The 19,390-nt window shown below is 49.4% G+C and overlaps 1 protein-coding gene across 2 annotated transcripts; it reads left to right on the top strand.

Moving 5' to 3' along the window:
• The first annotated feature begins 238 nt into the window (after positions 1 to 238).
• Positions 239 to 3,640, top strand: LOC123147288 (uncharacterized). 2 transcript variants are annotated; one of them, XM_044566524.1, is made up of 2 exons: positions 239 to 548; positions 3,560 to 3,640. In XM_044566524.1, exons 1-2 carry the CDS (start codon positions 318 to 320, stop codon positions 3,629 to 3,631), a joined length of 303 nt encoding a protein of 100 aa, XP_044422459.1. In that variant the 5' UTR covers positions 239 to 317; the 3' UTR covers positions 3,632 to 3,640. The 2 variants fall into 2 exon arrangements, with proteins under 2 accessions (XP_044422459.1, XP_044422460.1); XM_044566525.1 differs by lacking the exon at positions 3,560 to 3,640 and adding an exon at positions 1,845 to 1,922.
• Positions 3,641 to 19,390: the final 15,750 nt, after the last annotated feature.

Genomic DNA, 19,390 nt, shown 5'->3' with positions numbered 1-19,390 from the left:
AATTTGAAAATAGAAACTATAAAAGAAAAGGGAAAGAGATTTGCAGAAAAGAAAAGGCCCACTCCCCTATTTCCCTAGGCCTAGCCCAGCTCCCCGCACCGTATGAACCCCCTCTCCTTCCTGTTCATCGGTCTCAGGCCGCTACAGGGCGCGTGCTCCCACCGAGCCACCTCGTCGGCGCCTCCCCGGCGAGGGGATAAGGCCACGCCCCACCCCTGCGCCTCGCTCCCCTCATCTCCCCTCCCCACTTGCCTCCTGGCTCCCCCACTCCTTCCCTCTCTCCCTCCCCACAGATCTCCCCTGCCCCAAGCACGTCCATGGCCGCGTCACCGTCGTTCCCATGGCCGGAGCCGTCCCCGACCCGCGAGGTTATGCTCTGCAGCTCCGTCGGCCTCGTCTGCATCGCCTACAACCTTCGGTTCGAGCTGAAGCCCTCCACAACCTCGCCATCTGGTCGTCTTCCCCGCCACGGCCACGGCGCCATCGCCGTCGATCTCCACCACCGGCGCCTCCCGGCGGTTCCAGGAACGTCCACGACCTCCCTCGAAGTGAGCCGCGTCCATCCTCCTTCATTGCCCCCTTGATTTGTTGCCGTAGCCGCCGTCCCCGAGCTCGTCTGCGTACGCGTACGCGTACGCGTACGTGGTGCTGCTGCCCATGGCCATGCCTACTTGCTGTTGCCGGACGTTTGGGCCACGCCCTGGCCGCGCTTGCTCGCCTCCGGCCTCGCCTAGCTGCGCCCTGGCCATACCCCCTGCATCTCGCCCGCGCCTGGCCTCGAGGTCGTCTACTGCTGCGCCGCTGTTGGCCCTGTCCGCCGTCGCCGTTCGCCCGGCCGCGTCGGCGTCACCCCGCAGCATCCCACTCTCACCGCCGCCTGGCTGCGCCCGCCTTCGTTGCCTGCTGCTCGCCCGACGCCGCGCCCGGCCCTGCTTGCCGTCCCGCGCGCGCCCCTGTGCCTGCTCGTGCTGCTTCTGCTGAAGCTCTTGCCCTGCTGCTGCGCTAACTGCTGCTGCTTACTGTACTACTAGTTAGCTTTTCAATATCTACTTTGACTAACCCCCTAGGCAGCTTCTACTCAGCGGTTAAACAACTACTAACAGGCCAAAAATAAATATGAGTAGAATGTACACTTGACAAACTACATATTACTCCACTGGACCAAATTCATTTGATGCATGGTTTAAATCCTACAAAAATCACAAAATGCTATCTTCTCTTAACCTAAGCATTGTGTGTGTGCGCGCGCGCGCGCTCTGTGTGTTTGCGCGCCGTACGTGTGGCCGGCTAGGCTATGCCCAGTAGTGGCCGGTCCTTGTTTAATTATGTTAGGTGTAGCTTAGTATTTGTTTAGTGCTAAGTTAGCCTATTAGCAAGTGACATGTGGGTCCCATCTATTTAGTTTAGATAAATCCTTTTGGAAATTATTAAAGCAGTGACATGTGGGCCACCAACTCCCATTTAGACCAGTCCTTTTGACTTGGTTAATTCGGATTAAAATAAATAAAATTTCAGAAAATGTTTAAATCTTTAGAAAATCCTAGTAATTAAACCGTAGCTTGGATGAAAAAGTGTTATACATGAAATTTGCTTAGAACGACGAGATGAATCGAAATACGCTCTCCGTTCGTCCGTCACATGCTCCTAGCATAGCAAACATCGAACTTTTCCTCTCCGGTTCGCCTGTCCAAAAATGCCTAACTCCGAGAAAACTTTCCGGATGTTATCCCCCCTCGCCGGTATCGCGTAGTACTGCGTTAGAACACCCATAGCACCACCTTTTGTCTTGCCATACATGTGTTTGCTCTGTATTTACTGTTTCTTCCCCCTCTTCTCTCCGGTAGACCCCAAGACCCTTGCTGATGCCCCTGTGATCGGCTACGTCGACGACGACACTTCTTCCTTTTCTACACAGCTTCCAGGCAAGCAAACCCCCCTTGAGCATTCCGATATCGCTCATTTCTTTCCCTCTCATGCTTGCATTAGAACTGCTACTGTTTTCTGTATGATCCTACTCTGATGCATAGCCTGTTGTTGTTACCTGCTTTCATACCTTACCTGCTTATCCTAAACTACTTAGTATAGGATGGTTAGTGATCCATCCAGTGACCCCCACCTTGTCACAGTTGCCCCGCTTTATGTTCGATGACTCGATCAACGTGATCGACGCCCAGGCCCCGACACCGCACATCACCCCCCCCCCCTTAGTTGTACGACTCTACAGAGTTACCATCGAATGTTGAGGGTGGAACCTCTTACATCACTCCTGATGAGATCTCCGTAGTGTAGCTTTACGGTTGAGGTCATCGAGGGTGATTTCCTCCTTAACCACTTCCGTTACGGCTTTGTCGTGCAACCCATCAAACGTGAACCTCGAGGGTGGATCCTCTTACGTTCACCTTGATGACAACATCAAGTGGAATTCATCGGGGGTGATTCCTCGGGTTCTCCCCTTGGTGTTAGACACACAGTTACTATGGTTACTATGACTTTGCACTGAACCATGTGACTAAAGACGGGTTGACCTTGAGTGGTACCCGCGCGAGCTTAATTGCGAGTGATGTGGAGTCGAGTTGACCTGGAAGGTTCCCGCGAGATACTTACGAGGCGTGGCCGGGCATTCTTAGTCCTTGCCGCAAGTACTCGAGACGGGGCGACGGGGTCACATCGATCGTGAGTCTCTGCTCGTTACACCGCGTTCCTAATCCACTACAATTTGGATATTTGATCCGAGGGGCCTCTGGCCTGATAGCACTAACCATCACGTGGGCATAGTATGGGGGTTCTGCGTCGTATACATCAGCCGAAGCTTAATAGACGTCAGCGACTGAGCGGCGCGCGCCGGGTTGGACTGGAAAGCACCTACCTTGTTGAAGGAGGTAGCTAGGTCTGCTCACTGGCCGCGTTCGCAACATGCAGGAGTTCTCGGGGAGATGGCCCATGACCCCTGGGGGCATAGGTTTAGTCCGGCGTGCTGGCCTCTCTTTTAAGCCTAGGTCGGGTTGCGGCGTATTGTTTGGCCAAGGCCGGGCATGACCCAGGAAAGTGTGTCCGGCCGGAGTTAATCAAGCATGATGGGTGAGTTGGTGCACCCCTGCAGGGAAGAAAACATCTATCGATAGCCTGTCCTACGATAACGGACACTTGGAGTTGTATCCCAATCGATACAACTAGAACTGGATACTTGAGGTGAGACATGGTGATGAGAATTGGATTGTGATGATAACTGGATAGTATGGCTCTGGGATTGCTTTCCCGCAGAGAGTCGAGAAAGGATCTCTGGCCGAGGTTGATAACATTACTGCTAATTTACTTTATGCTACTCTACTCCCTTCTGTTGTTGCAAGATGGTGGTTTCCAGAAGATGCTAGTCTTCGATAGGCTAGGTTTTCCCCTTCCCTTTTGGCATTCTGCAGTTTAGTCCACGGATACAGCCCATCTCCTTTGATACAGATGCATACTTGGTTTAGATTTGATGTAAGTCTTGTGAGTACTTTGGATGAGTACTCACGGTTGCTTTGCTACCTCTTTTTCCCCTATACCCGGTTGTTGCGACCAGATGACGGATCCCAGGAGCCAGACGACGCCACTGAAGACTACTACTACCCGGAGGATGCCTACTACTACGTGAAGACCGCAGACAACTAGGAGTAGTTAGGAGGCTCCCAGGCAGGAGGCCTTGCCTTTTCGATCGTTCTTGCTTTTGTGCTAGCCTTCTTAAGGCACACTTGTCTAACTTATGTATGTACTCAGATATTGTTGCTTTCGCTGACTCTTGTGTATTCGAGCTTATGTATTCGATCCCTCGAGGCCCCTGACTGTTGTGATATCTTTCCGTGAGTCCTTGATCTTGATCGTACACATTTGTGTGTATGATTAGTGTACGATTGAATCAAGGGCGTCACAACATAGGGGTTGGCACACGTTTTCGTCGTCATTCTCCGGTAGAACTTTGGGGCACTCTTTGAGGTCCTTTGTGTTGGTTGAATAGATGAATCTAAGATTGTGTGATGCATGTCGTATAATCATACCCACGGATACTTGAGGTGACATTGAAGTATCTAGGTGACATTAGGGTTTTGATTGATTTGTGTCTTAAAGTGTTATTCTAGTACGAACTCTAGGGCTGTTTGTGACACTTATAGGAATAGCCCAACAGATTGATTGGAAAGAATAACTTTGAGGTGGTTTCGTACCCTACCATAATCTCTTCATTCGTTCTCCGCTATTAGTGACTTTGGAGTGACTCTTTGTTGCATGTTGAGGGATAGTTTTATGATCCAATTATGTTAGTATTGTTGAGGGACTTACACTAGCGAAAGTATGAACCGTAGGCCTTATTTCCACACATTGCAATACTATTTACGCTCACTTTTATTACTTGCTACCTTGCTGTTTTTATTATTTCAGATTACAAAAACTATAATCTACTATCCATATACCACTTGTATCACCATCTCTTCGCCGAACTAGTGCACCTATACAATTTACCATTGTATTGGGTGTGTTGGGGACACAAGAGACTCTTTGTTATTTTGTTGCAGGGTTGCTTGAGAGAGATCATCTTCATCCTACGGATTGATAAACCTTAGGTCATCCACTTGAGGGAAATTTGCTACTGTACTACAAACCTGTGCACTTGCAGGCCCAACAACGTCTACAAGAAGAAGGTTGTGTAGTAGACATCAGCGCGGTCAACAATGTCCTCTTCCCGGCGCACCACTACTTCGACACCATTGCGCCCATGACTAACTCGGCACCGCCTTGCGCCCGCGGCTCCATGGCGACTTTCTCGACACCGGCTACCCTGACTCGACATCGACCACGTCTACACGACCCTATGCTCTCGGCTACATCGACACAAAGGGCTACCGCCTTGCTTGAGCAACCTCGTCCGTTACCACTCCATCCACAACTTGCGCAATGCATCGACCGTTACGACCATGAGTGTGTATGTGGGGGGGGGGGGGGGGGGGGGGACGGGATGTCCGTCGGCTTACCTTCGGATTCTTCTCTAGTCTCACCATTTGCGTCACTACGGTTATGACTATGGGGGATGTTGAGTATTATGATTATTAGGAATTGTAGGATAGACTTGGATTTGTTCCTGCCTTATCTTGTACTCCAAATTGACCATGTACTCCTATGTCCACGAGTCTCAATCAATAAACATCGATTCCGCCAATCCCTCTCTATCCCTTCTACAAACATGCCCAAACTGGAAAATCTCGGCTGTTCATATCTAAATTTAATGGTTGGTATAATTTTATCTATTTGGACGAACGTGGTTGTTCTATTTTCCTTCTGTATTTTGCTTTTAGTATAGATATTAGATAGATAGATAGATCATGTGGAGAACATGATTGCAAATAAATTCTATGGTAATTTTATTCTTTTGCCAAACCAAATACTCAGCAATGATGATCTTATTTCCCAGGCATTATTTATTTGTTGGGACAAGTAAATATGCTTGTAAGCCTCAAGGCTGGAAAATTAAGGAGCAGATAAAGGAGGGGGTGTCATCGCCAATAATATGTCTTCTGAAGATGACGTTTTTTTACACTCTTTCTCGCACTCATCCATAGTTACGTAGCATATTCCATCTACGGTACAACAGACGCACGCATCAGGATTTGTGCATCGATGCTTAGGCAAATAAGCACATAGCCCATGTGGTAAATTGATCTTGTCGCTATCTGTGTCAGCCATGATTCGGCCTATGGAATAACAAATGAACAATTAACTGTTAAGCGATTATATATTTTAGAGTAGAATAAATAAACGCACAACAGATTAAAAATAACCAAAAGAAAAAGGCTTCCTTTACTAGTTGTAGTACTAACCTTATACTTCCAGGGCAACTGAAAAAGATTAAGGTTGCATAACACGACTTACATTGAGCAATAGTAGCACAGCAAACGAGATGTAGAGACAGTAGGGCTAGTGCAACGATGCCAATGGTGTACTTGTCCATACCCCACCCGATACAACACTAGGATGCCGATAACTTGGGTTGTTGATGGGAAATATTTGGTAGCAATCAACACAAGACACCCCTCGTATATATAGAGAGAGAGGATGAGAGAAGACATCCAGTGCTATAACTTACCATGATCCACTGCAGTAAACATCCATAAAATTGAAATTATTTAGTATCTTTTTAGACTATGAAGCCTCATTCAAGGACATCCCCTAGCACAGAAATCAAGGAAGATTATTTTTCTCCTTTTTTAGAAATGTTTCCAAAATTTGGTTGCAAAATAAATACAAATGCAGGTAATTAGGAAGATATTGTTTGTCGGAATCATCACCTACTCTATACTACTTATAAAAGAGCAAACATTATTTTCTCTAAGTGCACCTCACAAAACATACGCAGATACATTACCATCGCATGATTAGTCCTACTAAACTCAATCTAACAGCTAGCCTTAGCCTAATCTGTTCCCTGCATGCACTTAGCAATTTACATTGACTGACCGTACTCCACCGCGGAGAAAAATATGAAAGTCCACGCCTGGTTAATTAGGAAACTATAATCACGGACACATCCTATTAAGAAACTAATCACGGGCGCATCTAATTATTAGGAAACTAATCACAAACGCATCATATTATTAGGAAACTAATCACGGACACATCTTATTATCAGAAAAATAATCACGCATCCTATTAGGAAATTAATCACAAACGCATCTAATTATTAGGAAACTAATCACGGACGCATCCTATTAGATAACTAATCATGAACGCATCTAATTATTAGGGAACTAATCGCGAGCGCATCCTATCGTCTCCTATCAGGGAATCGCGATCGCGAGTCGCCTGCCGTCACCAGCCCACCACCCACGCGAGATAGAGTAGGAGACACGGGAGGAGGAGCTGCGGCTTCCTCCGAACACACACACGTGTCGTCGCCGCTTTCATCTTCTGCCTGGAGGCCAGGCCATTTTTCTACTGACTGCAACGACTCCGTCCACGTCCTGGCATGCTCTCCGGGAACCACCGGCATCCGCGTCGACTTCAGCTCCGTCCACAACTCCCACGCTGACAACCACCCACCGCCGACGCCCTTCAAGTGAGGGCAATGCTGAGTATACTGGACCAGTATAAGCGGGCCAAACAAATCGAGTGGGGGCATTTGCCCCCACAACCATGCATGTACATTCGCCTGGTCCAACCATCAGCGTCCCCAGGGCGGCGTAGGTCTCGGCCACTGCGCAGCAGGTGAAGCTAAATCACGGCCCCATCTCACTCGCCTGAAGCCACCGCCGACTCCCTCAGCTCTGACGCGTGTTGCTCCGTTGGACACGCTTGTCCAATACTCATGCGTGGACGACGTCGTCCAAAGTCATCCTACCTTTGTCGGACGCTGGAACTCCTCACGCCCCGGTGCGTCGAGGCCGCCGCCTCAAAGCTAGAAGATTGATTCACCTGCGTCGACAACGCCGCCCAGCTGGTGAGAGCACATGGTCGCCACGGCCGCTCTCAGGCCTGAACGACGGAGACGCTCGCCTTCACGCGAACGCGCTGCACACACACACTAATCAGGTAAGTACCGAGTGTGTTTTTTACTGTCATCACTACCTCGCCGGTGGTGACACATCTAGAAGTACAGGAACCAGAGACGAGGCAATGAGAAACAGAGGCGCGCTGGAGCATACATAGTTGGGTTTCAGGCAACCAATGCCTTTTTTATTTCTTTATTTTTTCACTGATTTTCGCGTACCAGACATCCCTGTTTTTTAAGTACTGACTACCAGTTATTACATGGCCAACTCACGACTACATAGTGAACTCGCAGACAAATTCGCTGAATCAAGACCTTACTTGCAGTCATGAAATTACGTTTCACTGAAAAACCCCCAGAAGTTTGCATAAGTTTTAGTGAAAAAAAAAACTAAAGTTCGCATAAGTTTTACTAAAAAACCTGAAGTTTGCATAACTGTATTTGTTTGTCCAGCAGATACATGGCAATTGCAATTTTACATGAGCATTTTCATACCGTCCTTATCTACAGTTGAGTTAACATGTTTTCCTGATAGAAAACTTGGACCACATACAATTGAGTTGAGTTAACGAGTTGGGAATACGAGATTGTGTATTTTATAGGGAAATTTCAAATTTATGAATAAATTATCTTGTATTAAGTTTAGTATAATGTGTTAATTCAAATAGACGTGTGTTGCACGTGCACACTTATTAGTTCAAATAGACGTGCATTGCACGTGCACACTTACTAGTATGTTTATATTTCCGAAATGTAATTCCCCAATATATACTGCCTTGTGTATGTTGTTGTACTATTTTGGTAATAAGCTATGATTAATTATGCCTATTTTTGAAAGAGATATTAAATTAATAAGGGCGGTCAAAGATAAAATTAACCCAAAACGGTAGCATTTTAGTCTAGAAAATTATGGTTTATGGGCCCTACACACGGCAAAGAGAAAAAGTTAGATTTTTGGTTTCTCTCAGGGTAAGAGTAAAGAACTACTCAAGAGTGGAACTACAATCCGTGAGCAAGCAAGCCTGTAGTTTGTCAGGGACTCCGTCAGGTCTCCTTTTAGTTTGGGAAACGTTTGCCATCTACACGCTGGCCGATATTTCGGCCGGCGAGGCGTTGGCGCTTGGGCCCCCACAGCTGCTTCTTCGACGCGACCACACTGCCGCCCACGGATGGCTGGCGAGTGCGGGCGGCCGGGGGCGGCGAGCGCGGCGGCTGGCGTTACGAGCGCGGGTGGTCGGGAGTGATGAGCGCGGGCGGCGCCATGGTTTGCAAGTGAGGCAAGGACAGGGCGGTGATGCCCCTAGCAAAGGACGGCAAGCGCGGCGGCCGGCGTGACGAACGCGGGTGGTCAGGGGTGACGAGCGCAGGCGGCGCCATGGTCTGCGAGTCCGGCGAGGACGGGGCGGCGGTGCTCCTAGCAAAGAACGACGAGTGCGGCGGCCAGGAGCGATTGGGTCGACGAGCTCGTAAGCCATGGCCACGCGCGCGATTGGGCCGAGCACCAGCGCTACCATGACAGGGGGCATCACCTGCAAGCTCACAGGTACAAGCTCGAGGCGGATGGTGAGCTGGGAGCACCAAGGAAGACACCCCCTGATGTTGCAACGAGCGGTCTGGAAAGCTACAACCGATGCGGAAAAAAACTTCAACCAGCGCGACAACAATTGTTGCAACCAACCACTGCAGAACAAAAATGTTACATCCGGTGTCGCACAAAGTTTCAATCCACAGGAGCTGCGCTCTTCAACAGCGAGGTTGCCACCGTGAAGGTCAGAGCTGCAACCGACATGAAAGAAAGCTTCAACACCGTGGAAAAAAGCTTCAATGAAAGGGAAAAAAGCTCCAATAACAGAAAAAGCTTCAACCAGTGTGTAAAGAAGTTTCAACCGGCAAACGAGGTAGCTCCAAACCATAGAAAAAGCTTCAATCTATGTGAAAAAAGCTTCAAACCGTGAAAGCAGTTTCAACTGGAGTGAAAAGGCTTCAACCATGTGGATTTTTGCCACTACTGTCCATGGATTTTGCTACATCCATTTTTCATGATGGCAAGATGCCGGTGGTGGGTTGCTGTGAATTCGGGGGGCGAGATCCAGCACGGGGGCAGGGGCGGATGCTGCAACCGGTCGCCGGCGAGCTGCAACGGGCTCGCGGCGAGTTGCAATCTCGACCAGCGAGGCGTGGCGGCGACTACGCGGGGGCTACAACCTAGTGTCGGCTGTTCTGCAGCTATGCCTCGTTTTATGCCGGAACCGGCGACCGCAGGGAGCTTGATGGTCACCATGGCGCGGGCGAGCTTGCTACGGGCGAGGGAGAGACGCGGGGGATTTTGTCCCGTGCGGAAGGAAAGAGAATGAATAGATCCTGCGGCCCACCTCGCTCAGATCGGACAGCTGCTAGCCGACCGGCCGGCGCTCAGGCGCTGAGTGCTGGCCTTTTAGTTTTGCCTCAGATGCCTGCTCGTGTGCCATAATATTGCACTCCCTCAGGGTAGAGGAGATTTTATAATCTGCAAACATCGATAAGGCATGCTGGATGTCTAGGATGTCTAGGATCGTTCCATGCCACGGGGTCAGGCAGGGTCCATCAGAGTTCAATTCATTGACAACTGTTTAGTCCATCTCCAACACCATATATCCCCTGTACACTTCTGCCAAGACATATAAGAGCATCTCCAGCCGTTCGGTCCCATAGGGCACCGAAAAAGTGTCGTCTGGGGGCGAACCGGCGCTAGATTGACATGTAGGGACGACTCCATTCCCAGTCGTCGGCCCACAGGTCGTCGCGGGCTCGGCGATATTTTATACAATTTTTTGCAAACTCGGCGATCTTTCACGAACTCGGCGAAATTTCATTGAAATTTGTACAAAAAATATAAAAACATGCAAACTATGCCTAGCCACTGCGCCCGCGTTCACCGCCTGCCATCTACATGTCGAAAATCCTGTAGAAGCGGGTGTAGTCGCCGCCGCCGCCGCCGCCGCCATCGTCGCGCGCCCCGCCGGAGCCGCCACCATCCCTGCTGAACCCCTGGCCAGGGTCGCCGACGCGCGGTGGGGCGCTGGACGGCCCGGCCTCGTCCTCCTCGTCACAGTCGAGGACGGTGATGCCGCCCTCCTCACGCCCGTGGCGCCGGGCCTGGAGCTCTGTGTATGCCTGGCGCTGGCGGAGCACCTGCTCGCGGACGTAGTCCTCCCTCGCCCACTTGGGGGCGGCCTCGTCATCGGGGCCACCATGTCCGCATGCTCTGGCTTCACCGGGAGCAGCCCCGGCTCGGGCTTCAGCCGGACCAGGCGGAAGGAGCGTGGGGAGGGCCGGGAACCCTCGTTGATGATGAGGGTGCCGCCGCGGGTGCGGCGCCGGAGCGGCGTCTCCTCCGGCTCTTGCTTGACGGGGTGGAGAGCCGGCGAGCCGGAGGAGAGCGAGCCAGAGCCCGACGATGACGACCTCCCCGGCTCCATTCGGCATGGTGTCCAGGAGCTTCCATGCCGGCGAGAGAAGGACAGCCGCGTCGAATACTCGAGGCGCGGCCCGTTGCCGGTCTCGGTGTGGTCGAGGACGGCCTCGAGGGTGCGGCCTGGCACACCGCACCACTCACGCCGCCCGTCGGCGTTGAGGCGGCCACGGGGGATGATACCGTTGACAGGGGTGATCTCCTCTTGGCGGTGGCGCTCGAAGTACATCGTCCACAGTGTTTCACTATCGGCGGCGTACCTCGGCTCGTTCTGCTGCTCCTCTGTCAGAGACGAGCGGATGCGGGCGATCTCGGCCCGCCAAGCCACCCCTTCGGGCACAGGCGGCACCGGGACGCCGCTGGTGCTCAGCCTCCACACCCCCGGCACACGCATGTCCGGGGGGCGCCGGATACTCGGCCTTGTAGAGGAGGCGCGCCTCCGGCTCTTGGAGATGGCGGCGGCCGAAGCCGTTCGCCGCCGCGCCGTCGCCTAGAAACTTCTCGGCCATTTATTCGTCGGAGGGAAGGGGGGAGAGTGTTGCTTTGTGAGCCGGGGAGGGGGGAATCTGAACTGTGGCGTCCACCGGCGGGGAGGTCGCCTTTTATAGCCGCAGCGGGGCGGCGGGAGGCTGCATGCCAGGCGACGCGTGGCGGGAGAGGGCAGGACACGCGTCGCGGCGCCTTCACTGCGCCGCCCGTGAGGCATCAATGGAGGCTGACCGGCACGGCAGCGCGGCAGCCTTCGCATTAATTCCTGCGGGAACCGAGGCGATGAGGACGACGTAGCGGCGTCTCTCTGTCTCGGCGGGCACATCATCGTTCGCGCCAAAATCGCACGCCCCGGCGCCCTCGGACGCCCCACAGCGCGCCGGGTTCGGCCTGGGTCCACCGGTGCCAGTTTTAACCCAAACCGGCAAAAAACGAGTTTCTGAATGCGCGACTATGCCGATTTTTAGGCGCCGGCGCGGAAAAATGGCCAGGAAAAAAAGTGGGGGCTGTTGGGGACGTGGCTGAAGATGCTCTAAGCCGATCGGCGTTCCGCTTCCTTCACGCTCGCCCACACAGGCAGCCGTCTACCAATCGACAAGTAGACAGTCCTTTGTGATCCCTGGCTATGGCACCGGCCCAGCTCTCGCCACTGTCTGACATGAAAGCTGCGTCAGAGATGATTTTGGCGCAACCTTGTACTGGTGGTGTCCATGATTTCATCAATCGTTGCGGCATGCACGGCATGTGATTGGTCAGCGACCACATCTCTTTACCGGACTCCGGGGAATTGTTCAGAGTAGCATTTCTCTGAGTAGCATTTCGCAGGTCTTCCACGTACTACAATAGAAACAGTACAAATTGTCTGGTGGATTCTTTACCTTTCCATGCACACAATCATCTTGAAGATGCCAACATCTCCAGGCATAAACGATAAATTTGATCCGTGGATGAAAAGAATTCATAAAGTAAACTATTGACGAAAAAATTTCATCCAGCTAATCCTTTTGTGTAGCGCCCGACAGTTAGACGTCACACTGCACTATGCAACGCCTGACTGACAGGCTCTACACGTCTGATGAGCGTCATACTCCAAACTATTCAAAAAATGCTAAGTTAATATGCAATGCCTGAAAGTTAGGCACTACAATATACAGTGTTCAGGGCAGTGTGCGACTAAACGAGAGCGGCATTGCAGAGGCCGAGCGTCAGGTAGCTCGGTATCCCCTTCGTGGGAATGGACTTCGTGATTCCATCCTGTCAGACATTTCCGAGGTATACTAGCCAATATACCTCTGCATGAATAGTACAAACGTATCGGAGTTGCACAGGTTAAATAGATGGTGCATGTCCGCGTTTTCGAAATGGCACAAGATAAGCCTGCCCCGTCTGCAGAGTTGCAGTGCAATAATTGTTCAACTGGCCCAACGAAAAGTAGCTTAAAAAGTATCATTTTTCTATTCGGCAATTTCCGTACATGTACAGTCAACGTATCTCTCTCTCTCTCTATATATACTAATACTCAAGTTAGCGTGTAATTAGCTACTGATTTATAGCAAACAATTAACTGCCTCTTTTTTTAAGGAGCTTTCTTAAGATGGGCCCCTCTTATCCCTTAAGAGGCAAGAAAATATTTGATTTGAACCGTCCATTCATCAAGGAAATGTTTGACCACACAAAAAATTCTAATATGGCAATTAATTTAAAAAAAAGAATTTCTTAAGCATTTCCCACATCTCCTTTTAATATAATAAAAGTTCAGATGCGAACCTCGTACATATATGTTGTATCTACCATAAGAAGACAAATAATTCTCGTGTTGTAAAATATGATACATATCCATGTGATCATAAAAAATAATACACACACTACAAAAAATATTATTATAATTCGTCTAGATTCCATCGTATTAATCTTCAGTATGTGTATTCGTATCATTCTGAGAGAGCTGGTAAAGAAAATAAATGTACACATGTAATGCTAGGAACCTGTATGATTGTTTCTTGTGTGAGAAATAAACAAAGCGTTCTCCGTTATACAATTTCTTATCTAACAAAAAAATATGCAAGAACACTAGTACACATGGTTGCTTTGTTTACAGGAAAATTAGGATGGTATTTTGACTTTTTTTGCTATGATTTTGTCAACTAGTATCCATTTTTGGTGTTTTCCGAAAACAAATCTATGCATTTCCTATTGTTTAGGTCCCAACCGACAAAATAAAACATCCATAGACATATATGATAGAACATGACAAACATCTTACTTCCTTTGTTATACATGATGATAAGGTACGTCCAGCAAAAAAATAAAAGGAAAGGAATAAATTATAATAATTTATTTCCATAATTATACCGCAACAATGTCCATACTACACCATGATTAATGATCTATTACTTCATGTTACCTGCTAAGAGGTACTCCCTCAATTTTTTTTTACTGTGCATATTAGATTTGACTGTAATCAAACTTTATAAAGTTATCAAAATTGTAGAAAACATATGAACATTTACAAGGACAAATCTATATGATGTGAAAATATATTCAATTATGAATCCATTGGTATTGATTCGGTGATGTATATGTTAATACTTTTGTTTTCTGTAAATGTGCGCCTACGATTTCAAAAATATATACCAAACTCACAAATTGGTGAGAAAAAAAATACAAGTTCCCAGTTGGAAATAAACGCGCCCGACTGTTCTAAAAGGAAAAAAAATTAGCTGTTTTCCTTCTCAGGGTTTCCCTATTTTCACATAGCTTATCTCCAAAAAAATTGTTCAAACCCTAAACTATTTGTGAGCAAACAATTATATGCATATCCGTGATTAGAGTTCTAGCAACCAATGGTTCTACATGTAACGTCCTCCATGATTGTTAGTGGAACCTGCAAACCCATCAAATCACTAGTACCCCAGACGCCCCACACACAGTTGCCCATGTTAGAGGTATAGATGCTGCTCCGCCCATGTACCGTGCTGTCCATCCACTTGGGGCCTGCTGAGGAATACGGTGGAATACGGCAGCGCGTTCGGTGGTGGCTAATCAAATACGACTGACAACACATATCGCGATGCTGTCTCCGCGGGCGTGATACCGAGCTGCCTGCAGACCGGCCTCTGTAACGATTTATCGGCGACTAAACGCGCTAGCATAGCAGGATTTACCGCGAAACACCCATGGCCGTGGGCAAGCGGATCTCCTGAGTTTGACTAGCATTTGTTGACTGCCTCGCCATGTGCCGTCACTGTGTTCTGACTAGTTATCCTGATGATGTTGCAGCGCATTTGCTCCCCTGAAAAGTGCATGCGTTTAAGGACGCCTTGATGATAGTTTAGCTCCGACCATATGCCATTTGTTGATAGTATACCTGTTGGCTTAATAACACTACAAGGCAACATAGACCGCTATGTCCAACTCCAATCGATCGATTGCAGTATCTGAGTCGAGTACGCAGCGCCTAGGCGCTAGGCGTTACACTGTATAGTGTAGCCTAGCTCTTAAGCATTGCACACTGACTTAGTAATTTTTAAGCAGTCTGAGATATGACGTTGGTTAGGTGTGCAGCGTCTGTCAGTTAGGCGCTGCACAATGTAGTGTGACACTTAGTTGTTGGACGCTACACAAAAGGGTCAGTTGGATCAATTTTTTGGTCGGCAGTTCTTTTTGTGAATTCTTTTTGCCCACAGGTCAAATTTGTCGTTTTTGCCACATCTCCACAATAACATAAAAAGTCTCGCCCTCATATCATCGGTTTCTGGACAGAGAAGCATGTGTAGCAAATCTGGGCCACTGCACCGGAAAGATATTTCAGGTGGGAGGTCCCATTCTTCTCTTGTTGGCTCTCTTAAAGCTCTGATTTTTGTGCATTCAACTACGACATGGAATTCGTGTTCTTCTCCACAGCCGCAGATATTGCACACTGCGTCCAATTCAAGTGTCCGTCTGAATTTATTATTTTTTGTAGCAAGGGATTTTGTGGCAATTCTCCACCCAAGAATTCTGATTTTTGGAGGGACCCTGGACTTCCAAATGATGTCCCAGATACTTCTGTCTTGAGCTTCACTTGACGAGCCAGATGGCTCCTTGAGTACATGGCCTTGGATGGAAGAAGCCAACTTATATGCACTTTTGCCTAAGAAAACCCCATTCTTTTTGTAGTGCCAAGCCATATGGTCCTCTGCGTCGGAAGAGGGAATGGCAATCTTGCAAATTTCATTTGCATCGAAACCATGGAATGTTCTTCTAATGAGATCAACATTCCACTCTTTTTTGCTTGGGTGCATTAGCTGGGTATGCCAACGAAGTCTCGATCTCCTTATGAAAGTTGTGGTTTCTAAGGCCTTCCTTACGCGGAATTCATTGGTCTCGTTGAATCTGAATTTTTTTTGCCGTCTCCCACCCGCCAGATAATACCTTTCTTCAGGAGCTCAAGACCCGTTTCAACTCCTCACCAACTGAGGATGCATCAGACGCAAACACCATGTCAAGTAGGTTTCCATGTGGGTAATATTTTGACTTGATCACTCTTGCACACAAATTGTTTGGTTTCTGAAGCAGTCTTCAACTCTACTTGGCAAGGAGCGCTAAGTTGAAAAGGTGCATATGATCCGAGGACGTCCAATGAACTTTCCGGTGCCCCTCTTCATATCCCCACCAGAAATCTCTAATCATTCTTTCATATTTCGCACAAAATCCTTTTGAAAGCAGGAAGACACCCATAGTGTAGCAAGGGAGGGCTTGAACTACCGATTTGACGTGCACCTCCTTTGCGGCATACGACATTTCTCAGACCAGTCGATACATCTCTTTCCGAACCTATCCATAATTGGTTGGAAATTTTTGTCCTTCATCCTCCCTTCTGGGGTCGGGGGCCCTAGGTACTTGCCTTCAAAAAAGGCGATCACCACACCAACGGCCTCTTAACGGCCTCTCTAGTTTCCTCCGGGCACTGTTCACTAAAGAGGAGGGAACACTTGCTGTCGCTCAACAATTGTCCCGTGCTTTTCTGAAAGGTGACCAACACCTTCTTCATAGTCACAGCTTCCCCTACTGTGGCCCAAAGAAAATCAAACTGTCATCGGCAAAAAGTAGGTTCGATATACCCGGGCTGTTTGTTGCAATTTTTAGCGGAGTCAAATTTCCTTCATCAATCTCCTTGTTCATGAGGTTCACTAGGCCATCCGCGACAACCGGAAAAAGATAAGGGCTTAGCGGATCACCGTGTCGCAGGCCCCTCGATGGAGTAAAAGGTGTCAGGAGTTCTCCATTGCATCTTATCGAGTATCTGACAGAGCGAACACATTGCATTACCCAAGCAGTCCATTTCCGATTCTGATTGAAATCGGTCGTTCACAACAACAACAAATTTTTTTTTTTGGGGGGGGGGGGGAGGGGGGGCATGAATAACAAGGTTTTGTTCTGTTGATCTTAAGCTACAATTAATGCACTCTACAATTTAGCACATGCCTGTTTCCTAAGAAATTGGGATAGGAAAGATTCCCATTGCATCAACTACAGTTGCTTCAAATTTCTGACTAAATACATTTGTGCAGACATGAACTCGCTCTCTAGTTTCTCTGCTCTTGCTTGGGTCATACACCTGGAGTTGGATGGCGAATGTTCAAGATGGTCCTTATGTAGTTTGATATGTCTGTATTGGGTGTCATATGTATCTATGTAAGAAAGAGATGCTGGCAACAAGACTCGTACTGATATTTGTGTTGGGAGATTGGCAGCCAGGTTATGTTAGTCCAGATTGTCTATCAGTAGCTGAGAGTGCTAGTTTTTCTCTGTATAAGTGGAAGAGTTAGTTAATATCTTCTATTAAGATTCTGCTGATGATTTCATCTATAAATCTATAATGCCTCCCAAATTGTGGATGAGACGCTATGGTTCAGTTTCTTGACCATTGCAAACATAGATGTTTTCATTCCATAGAACCAGAGGCCTCCCACGCCAGGTCCTGGTCTGATTCGAGGTTCCTACATGGATGATGTAGCATTGGTGTGGTATACTCATATACTTCGCTGGTAGGCTGTAAAGGCCGGGGCCATAAGATTGTTGTCTCCTGCAGAATTCGATGCTCTCTGTGGATATTTATCTAGGTTGGTTCACTATTGCAGACTGACAAGCCACAGTGGAATCGCTCGATGGTTCACTATTATTGCACGTTGCCGATTGGCCGGGACTGCAATGTAGTATCGCCGGGGGGCCGTCGGTGCTGCCATGGAGTGCTGTGATGCAGCTCGCAGGAGAGAGCACCATGCTGCAAGGGGGCTAGTCTGCTGCGAAGGGGTCACCAGCGGAGCATCGGTGGCAGCACAAGCAAAGTGTTGTGATGCAGCTTGCCGGAGAGTCGCCGGACAGGGTGCTGATGCAGTCACCGACGTCCCCTCTCCCTCCCCCACCTGCCACTCGCGCAGCCACCCTCGCCCAGCCCCAAGACGAGCGCCGTCGTACCAGGAGAGCATGCCGCGCTAGAGCTAGGGGCCATCGACGGTAGGGCGCCACCACCATCTTCCCTTTCCGCTCGCCACCCACTAGGGTTTCCTTCCTCGCGTCTCCCGGTGTTGCCGGACGCCGCCCACAACCCTGCAAGGACGAGGAGGGGGCTCGTGGATCCGCTTTCTCTCCTTTGTTCATGTCCATCACGACCAGGTCTATACACTACAGGGCTTGCATGTTTGTTCGATTTTAGTATACAGGTTACAGCTAACCCTGCAACATACTGATTCTAGTATTCTAGGATCAGGTTTAGTATCATCTCATCCATCGGTTGTCTCAATTTTCCGGCAATTGTGCATCGCATATCTCTGATGGGTGCATGCCACGGCGTGCATCTTGTCTGTTTTGCAACATGTAATAGGTGACCACATCTTCTCTATTTTGGTAGTCCAAAAGCATAGGTGAAATTGGCTTGCCGTATGCTATATGTATTTAACTATGACGTTTCGGCTTAACAATCTGTAGAAACATGTCAACTCCTAACCCCGCGCTCCTGCCTCTTTCCTCCGGTCCCCCGCCACAACTCTCCTCTCCGCCGCCGCCGGCGACGATGCCAAGGCAAAGCCTGAGCGGCTCGGTGGCGGCGGCCTTCTCCTCGTGCGCCAGTGGCTCAAGATCGATGTGGCGGATCCGATCTCAATCTCCTCGGCAGTAATGGCGGACAACGACGGCTGGGGTGTGGCGGCGGGGCTGTAGCCGCAGCGGCAGGTGGCGGCAGCGGCCATGCTGTAGCCGCTCAACCTCCGGTTCGGCTTTAGATCGCGGTGATGCTCCTGGTCTTGTTCTGCATCACGCGGGCGCCCAGGGCTTGACGGTGGTGGTCATCTCCTCCGTCGAAGGTGGTCGGCCTGAGGCTGGGTGGTTGGATCTCAAGATCCGTCATCTAGTCCCAGCTAGCTGCCAGTTGGGGAGACATAGTTGCCGGTGAAAACCGAGCCGACGGCAGGCGATGCCGGCAGTCTGCGTCGTTACCTTGATGAAGGCATCGTCGTGTAACTACTGTCGATCCGCTCGTGCTGCTCCAGGGGAAACCCTAGGATCTGGTCTTTCAGATCGGACGGCATTGTGCTGTCGTTTCTCTCTTGGGATCATCGTTTCTGAAGCAGCGCTAGAAGACAGAGGCAGGAGGTGGAACGGCTTCGTCTTGCACGGAGCTTCGGTGAAGATGTCAAGTCATTAATGGCCGACAGGTACTACGCTGTGTCATGCCTGTTCCGCAGGAGCTATGCACGATAGATCTTTCAGAGACTTCAAGCTGTGTCAGCGGGTGGTACGTGGCTGCATGGTGTTGCGATGTGCCGGCACCGACCACGACGTGCTCAGCAATTTGCGCGCATGGAGGTGGTGCCATTGGACGCCGTGGTGGCGTGGACGGATGTCCAGACTGACATGGATGATGCAGATCTCTTTCATGAGGATGGGTCAGCGGTTCGATG

Source organism: Triticum aestivum, chromosome 7A (assembly GCF_018294505.1).
Source record: "Triticum aestivum cultivar Chinese Spring chromosome 7A, IWGSC CS RefSeq v2.1, whole genome shotgun sequence".
Classification (NCBI taxonomy): domain Eukaryota; kingdom Viridiplantae; phylum Streptophyta; class Magnoliopsida; order Poales; family Poaceae; genus Triticum; species Triticum aestivum.
Note: the sequence above shows the minus strand (reverse complement) of the source record. Positions and strands in the feature narration are given on the sequence as shown.

Excerpts from the sequence above, each read along its gene's own strand:
- LOC123147288 (XM_044566524.1), top strand. The coding sequence starts at position 318 with ATGGCCGCGTCACCGTCGTTCCCATGGCCGGAGCCGTCCCCGACCCGC. Across the intron at positions 549-3,559 it reads CGTCCACGACCTCCCTCGAA|ATGACGGATCCCAGGAGCCA; the intron begins GTGAGCCGCGTC and ends TGTTGCGACCAG.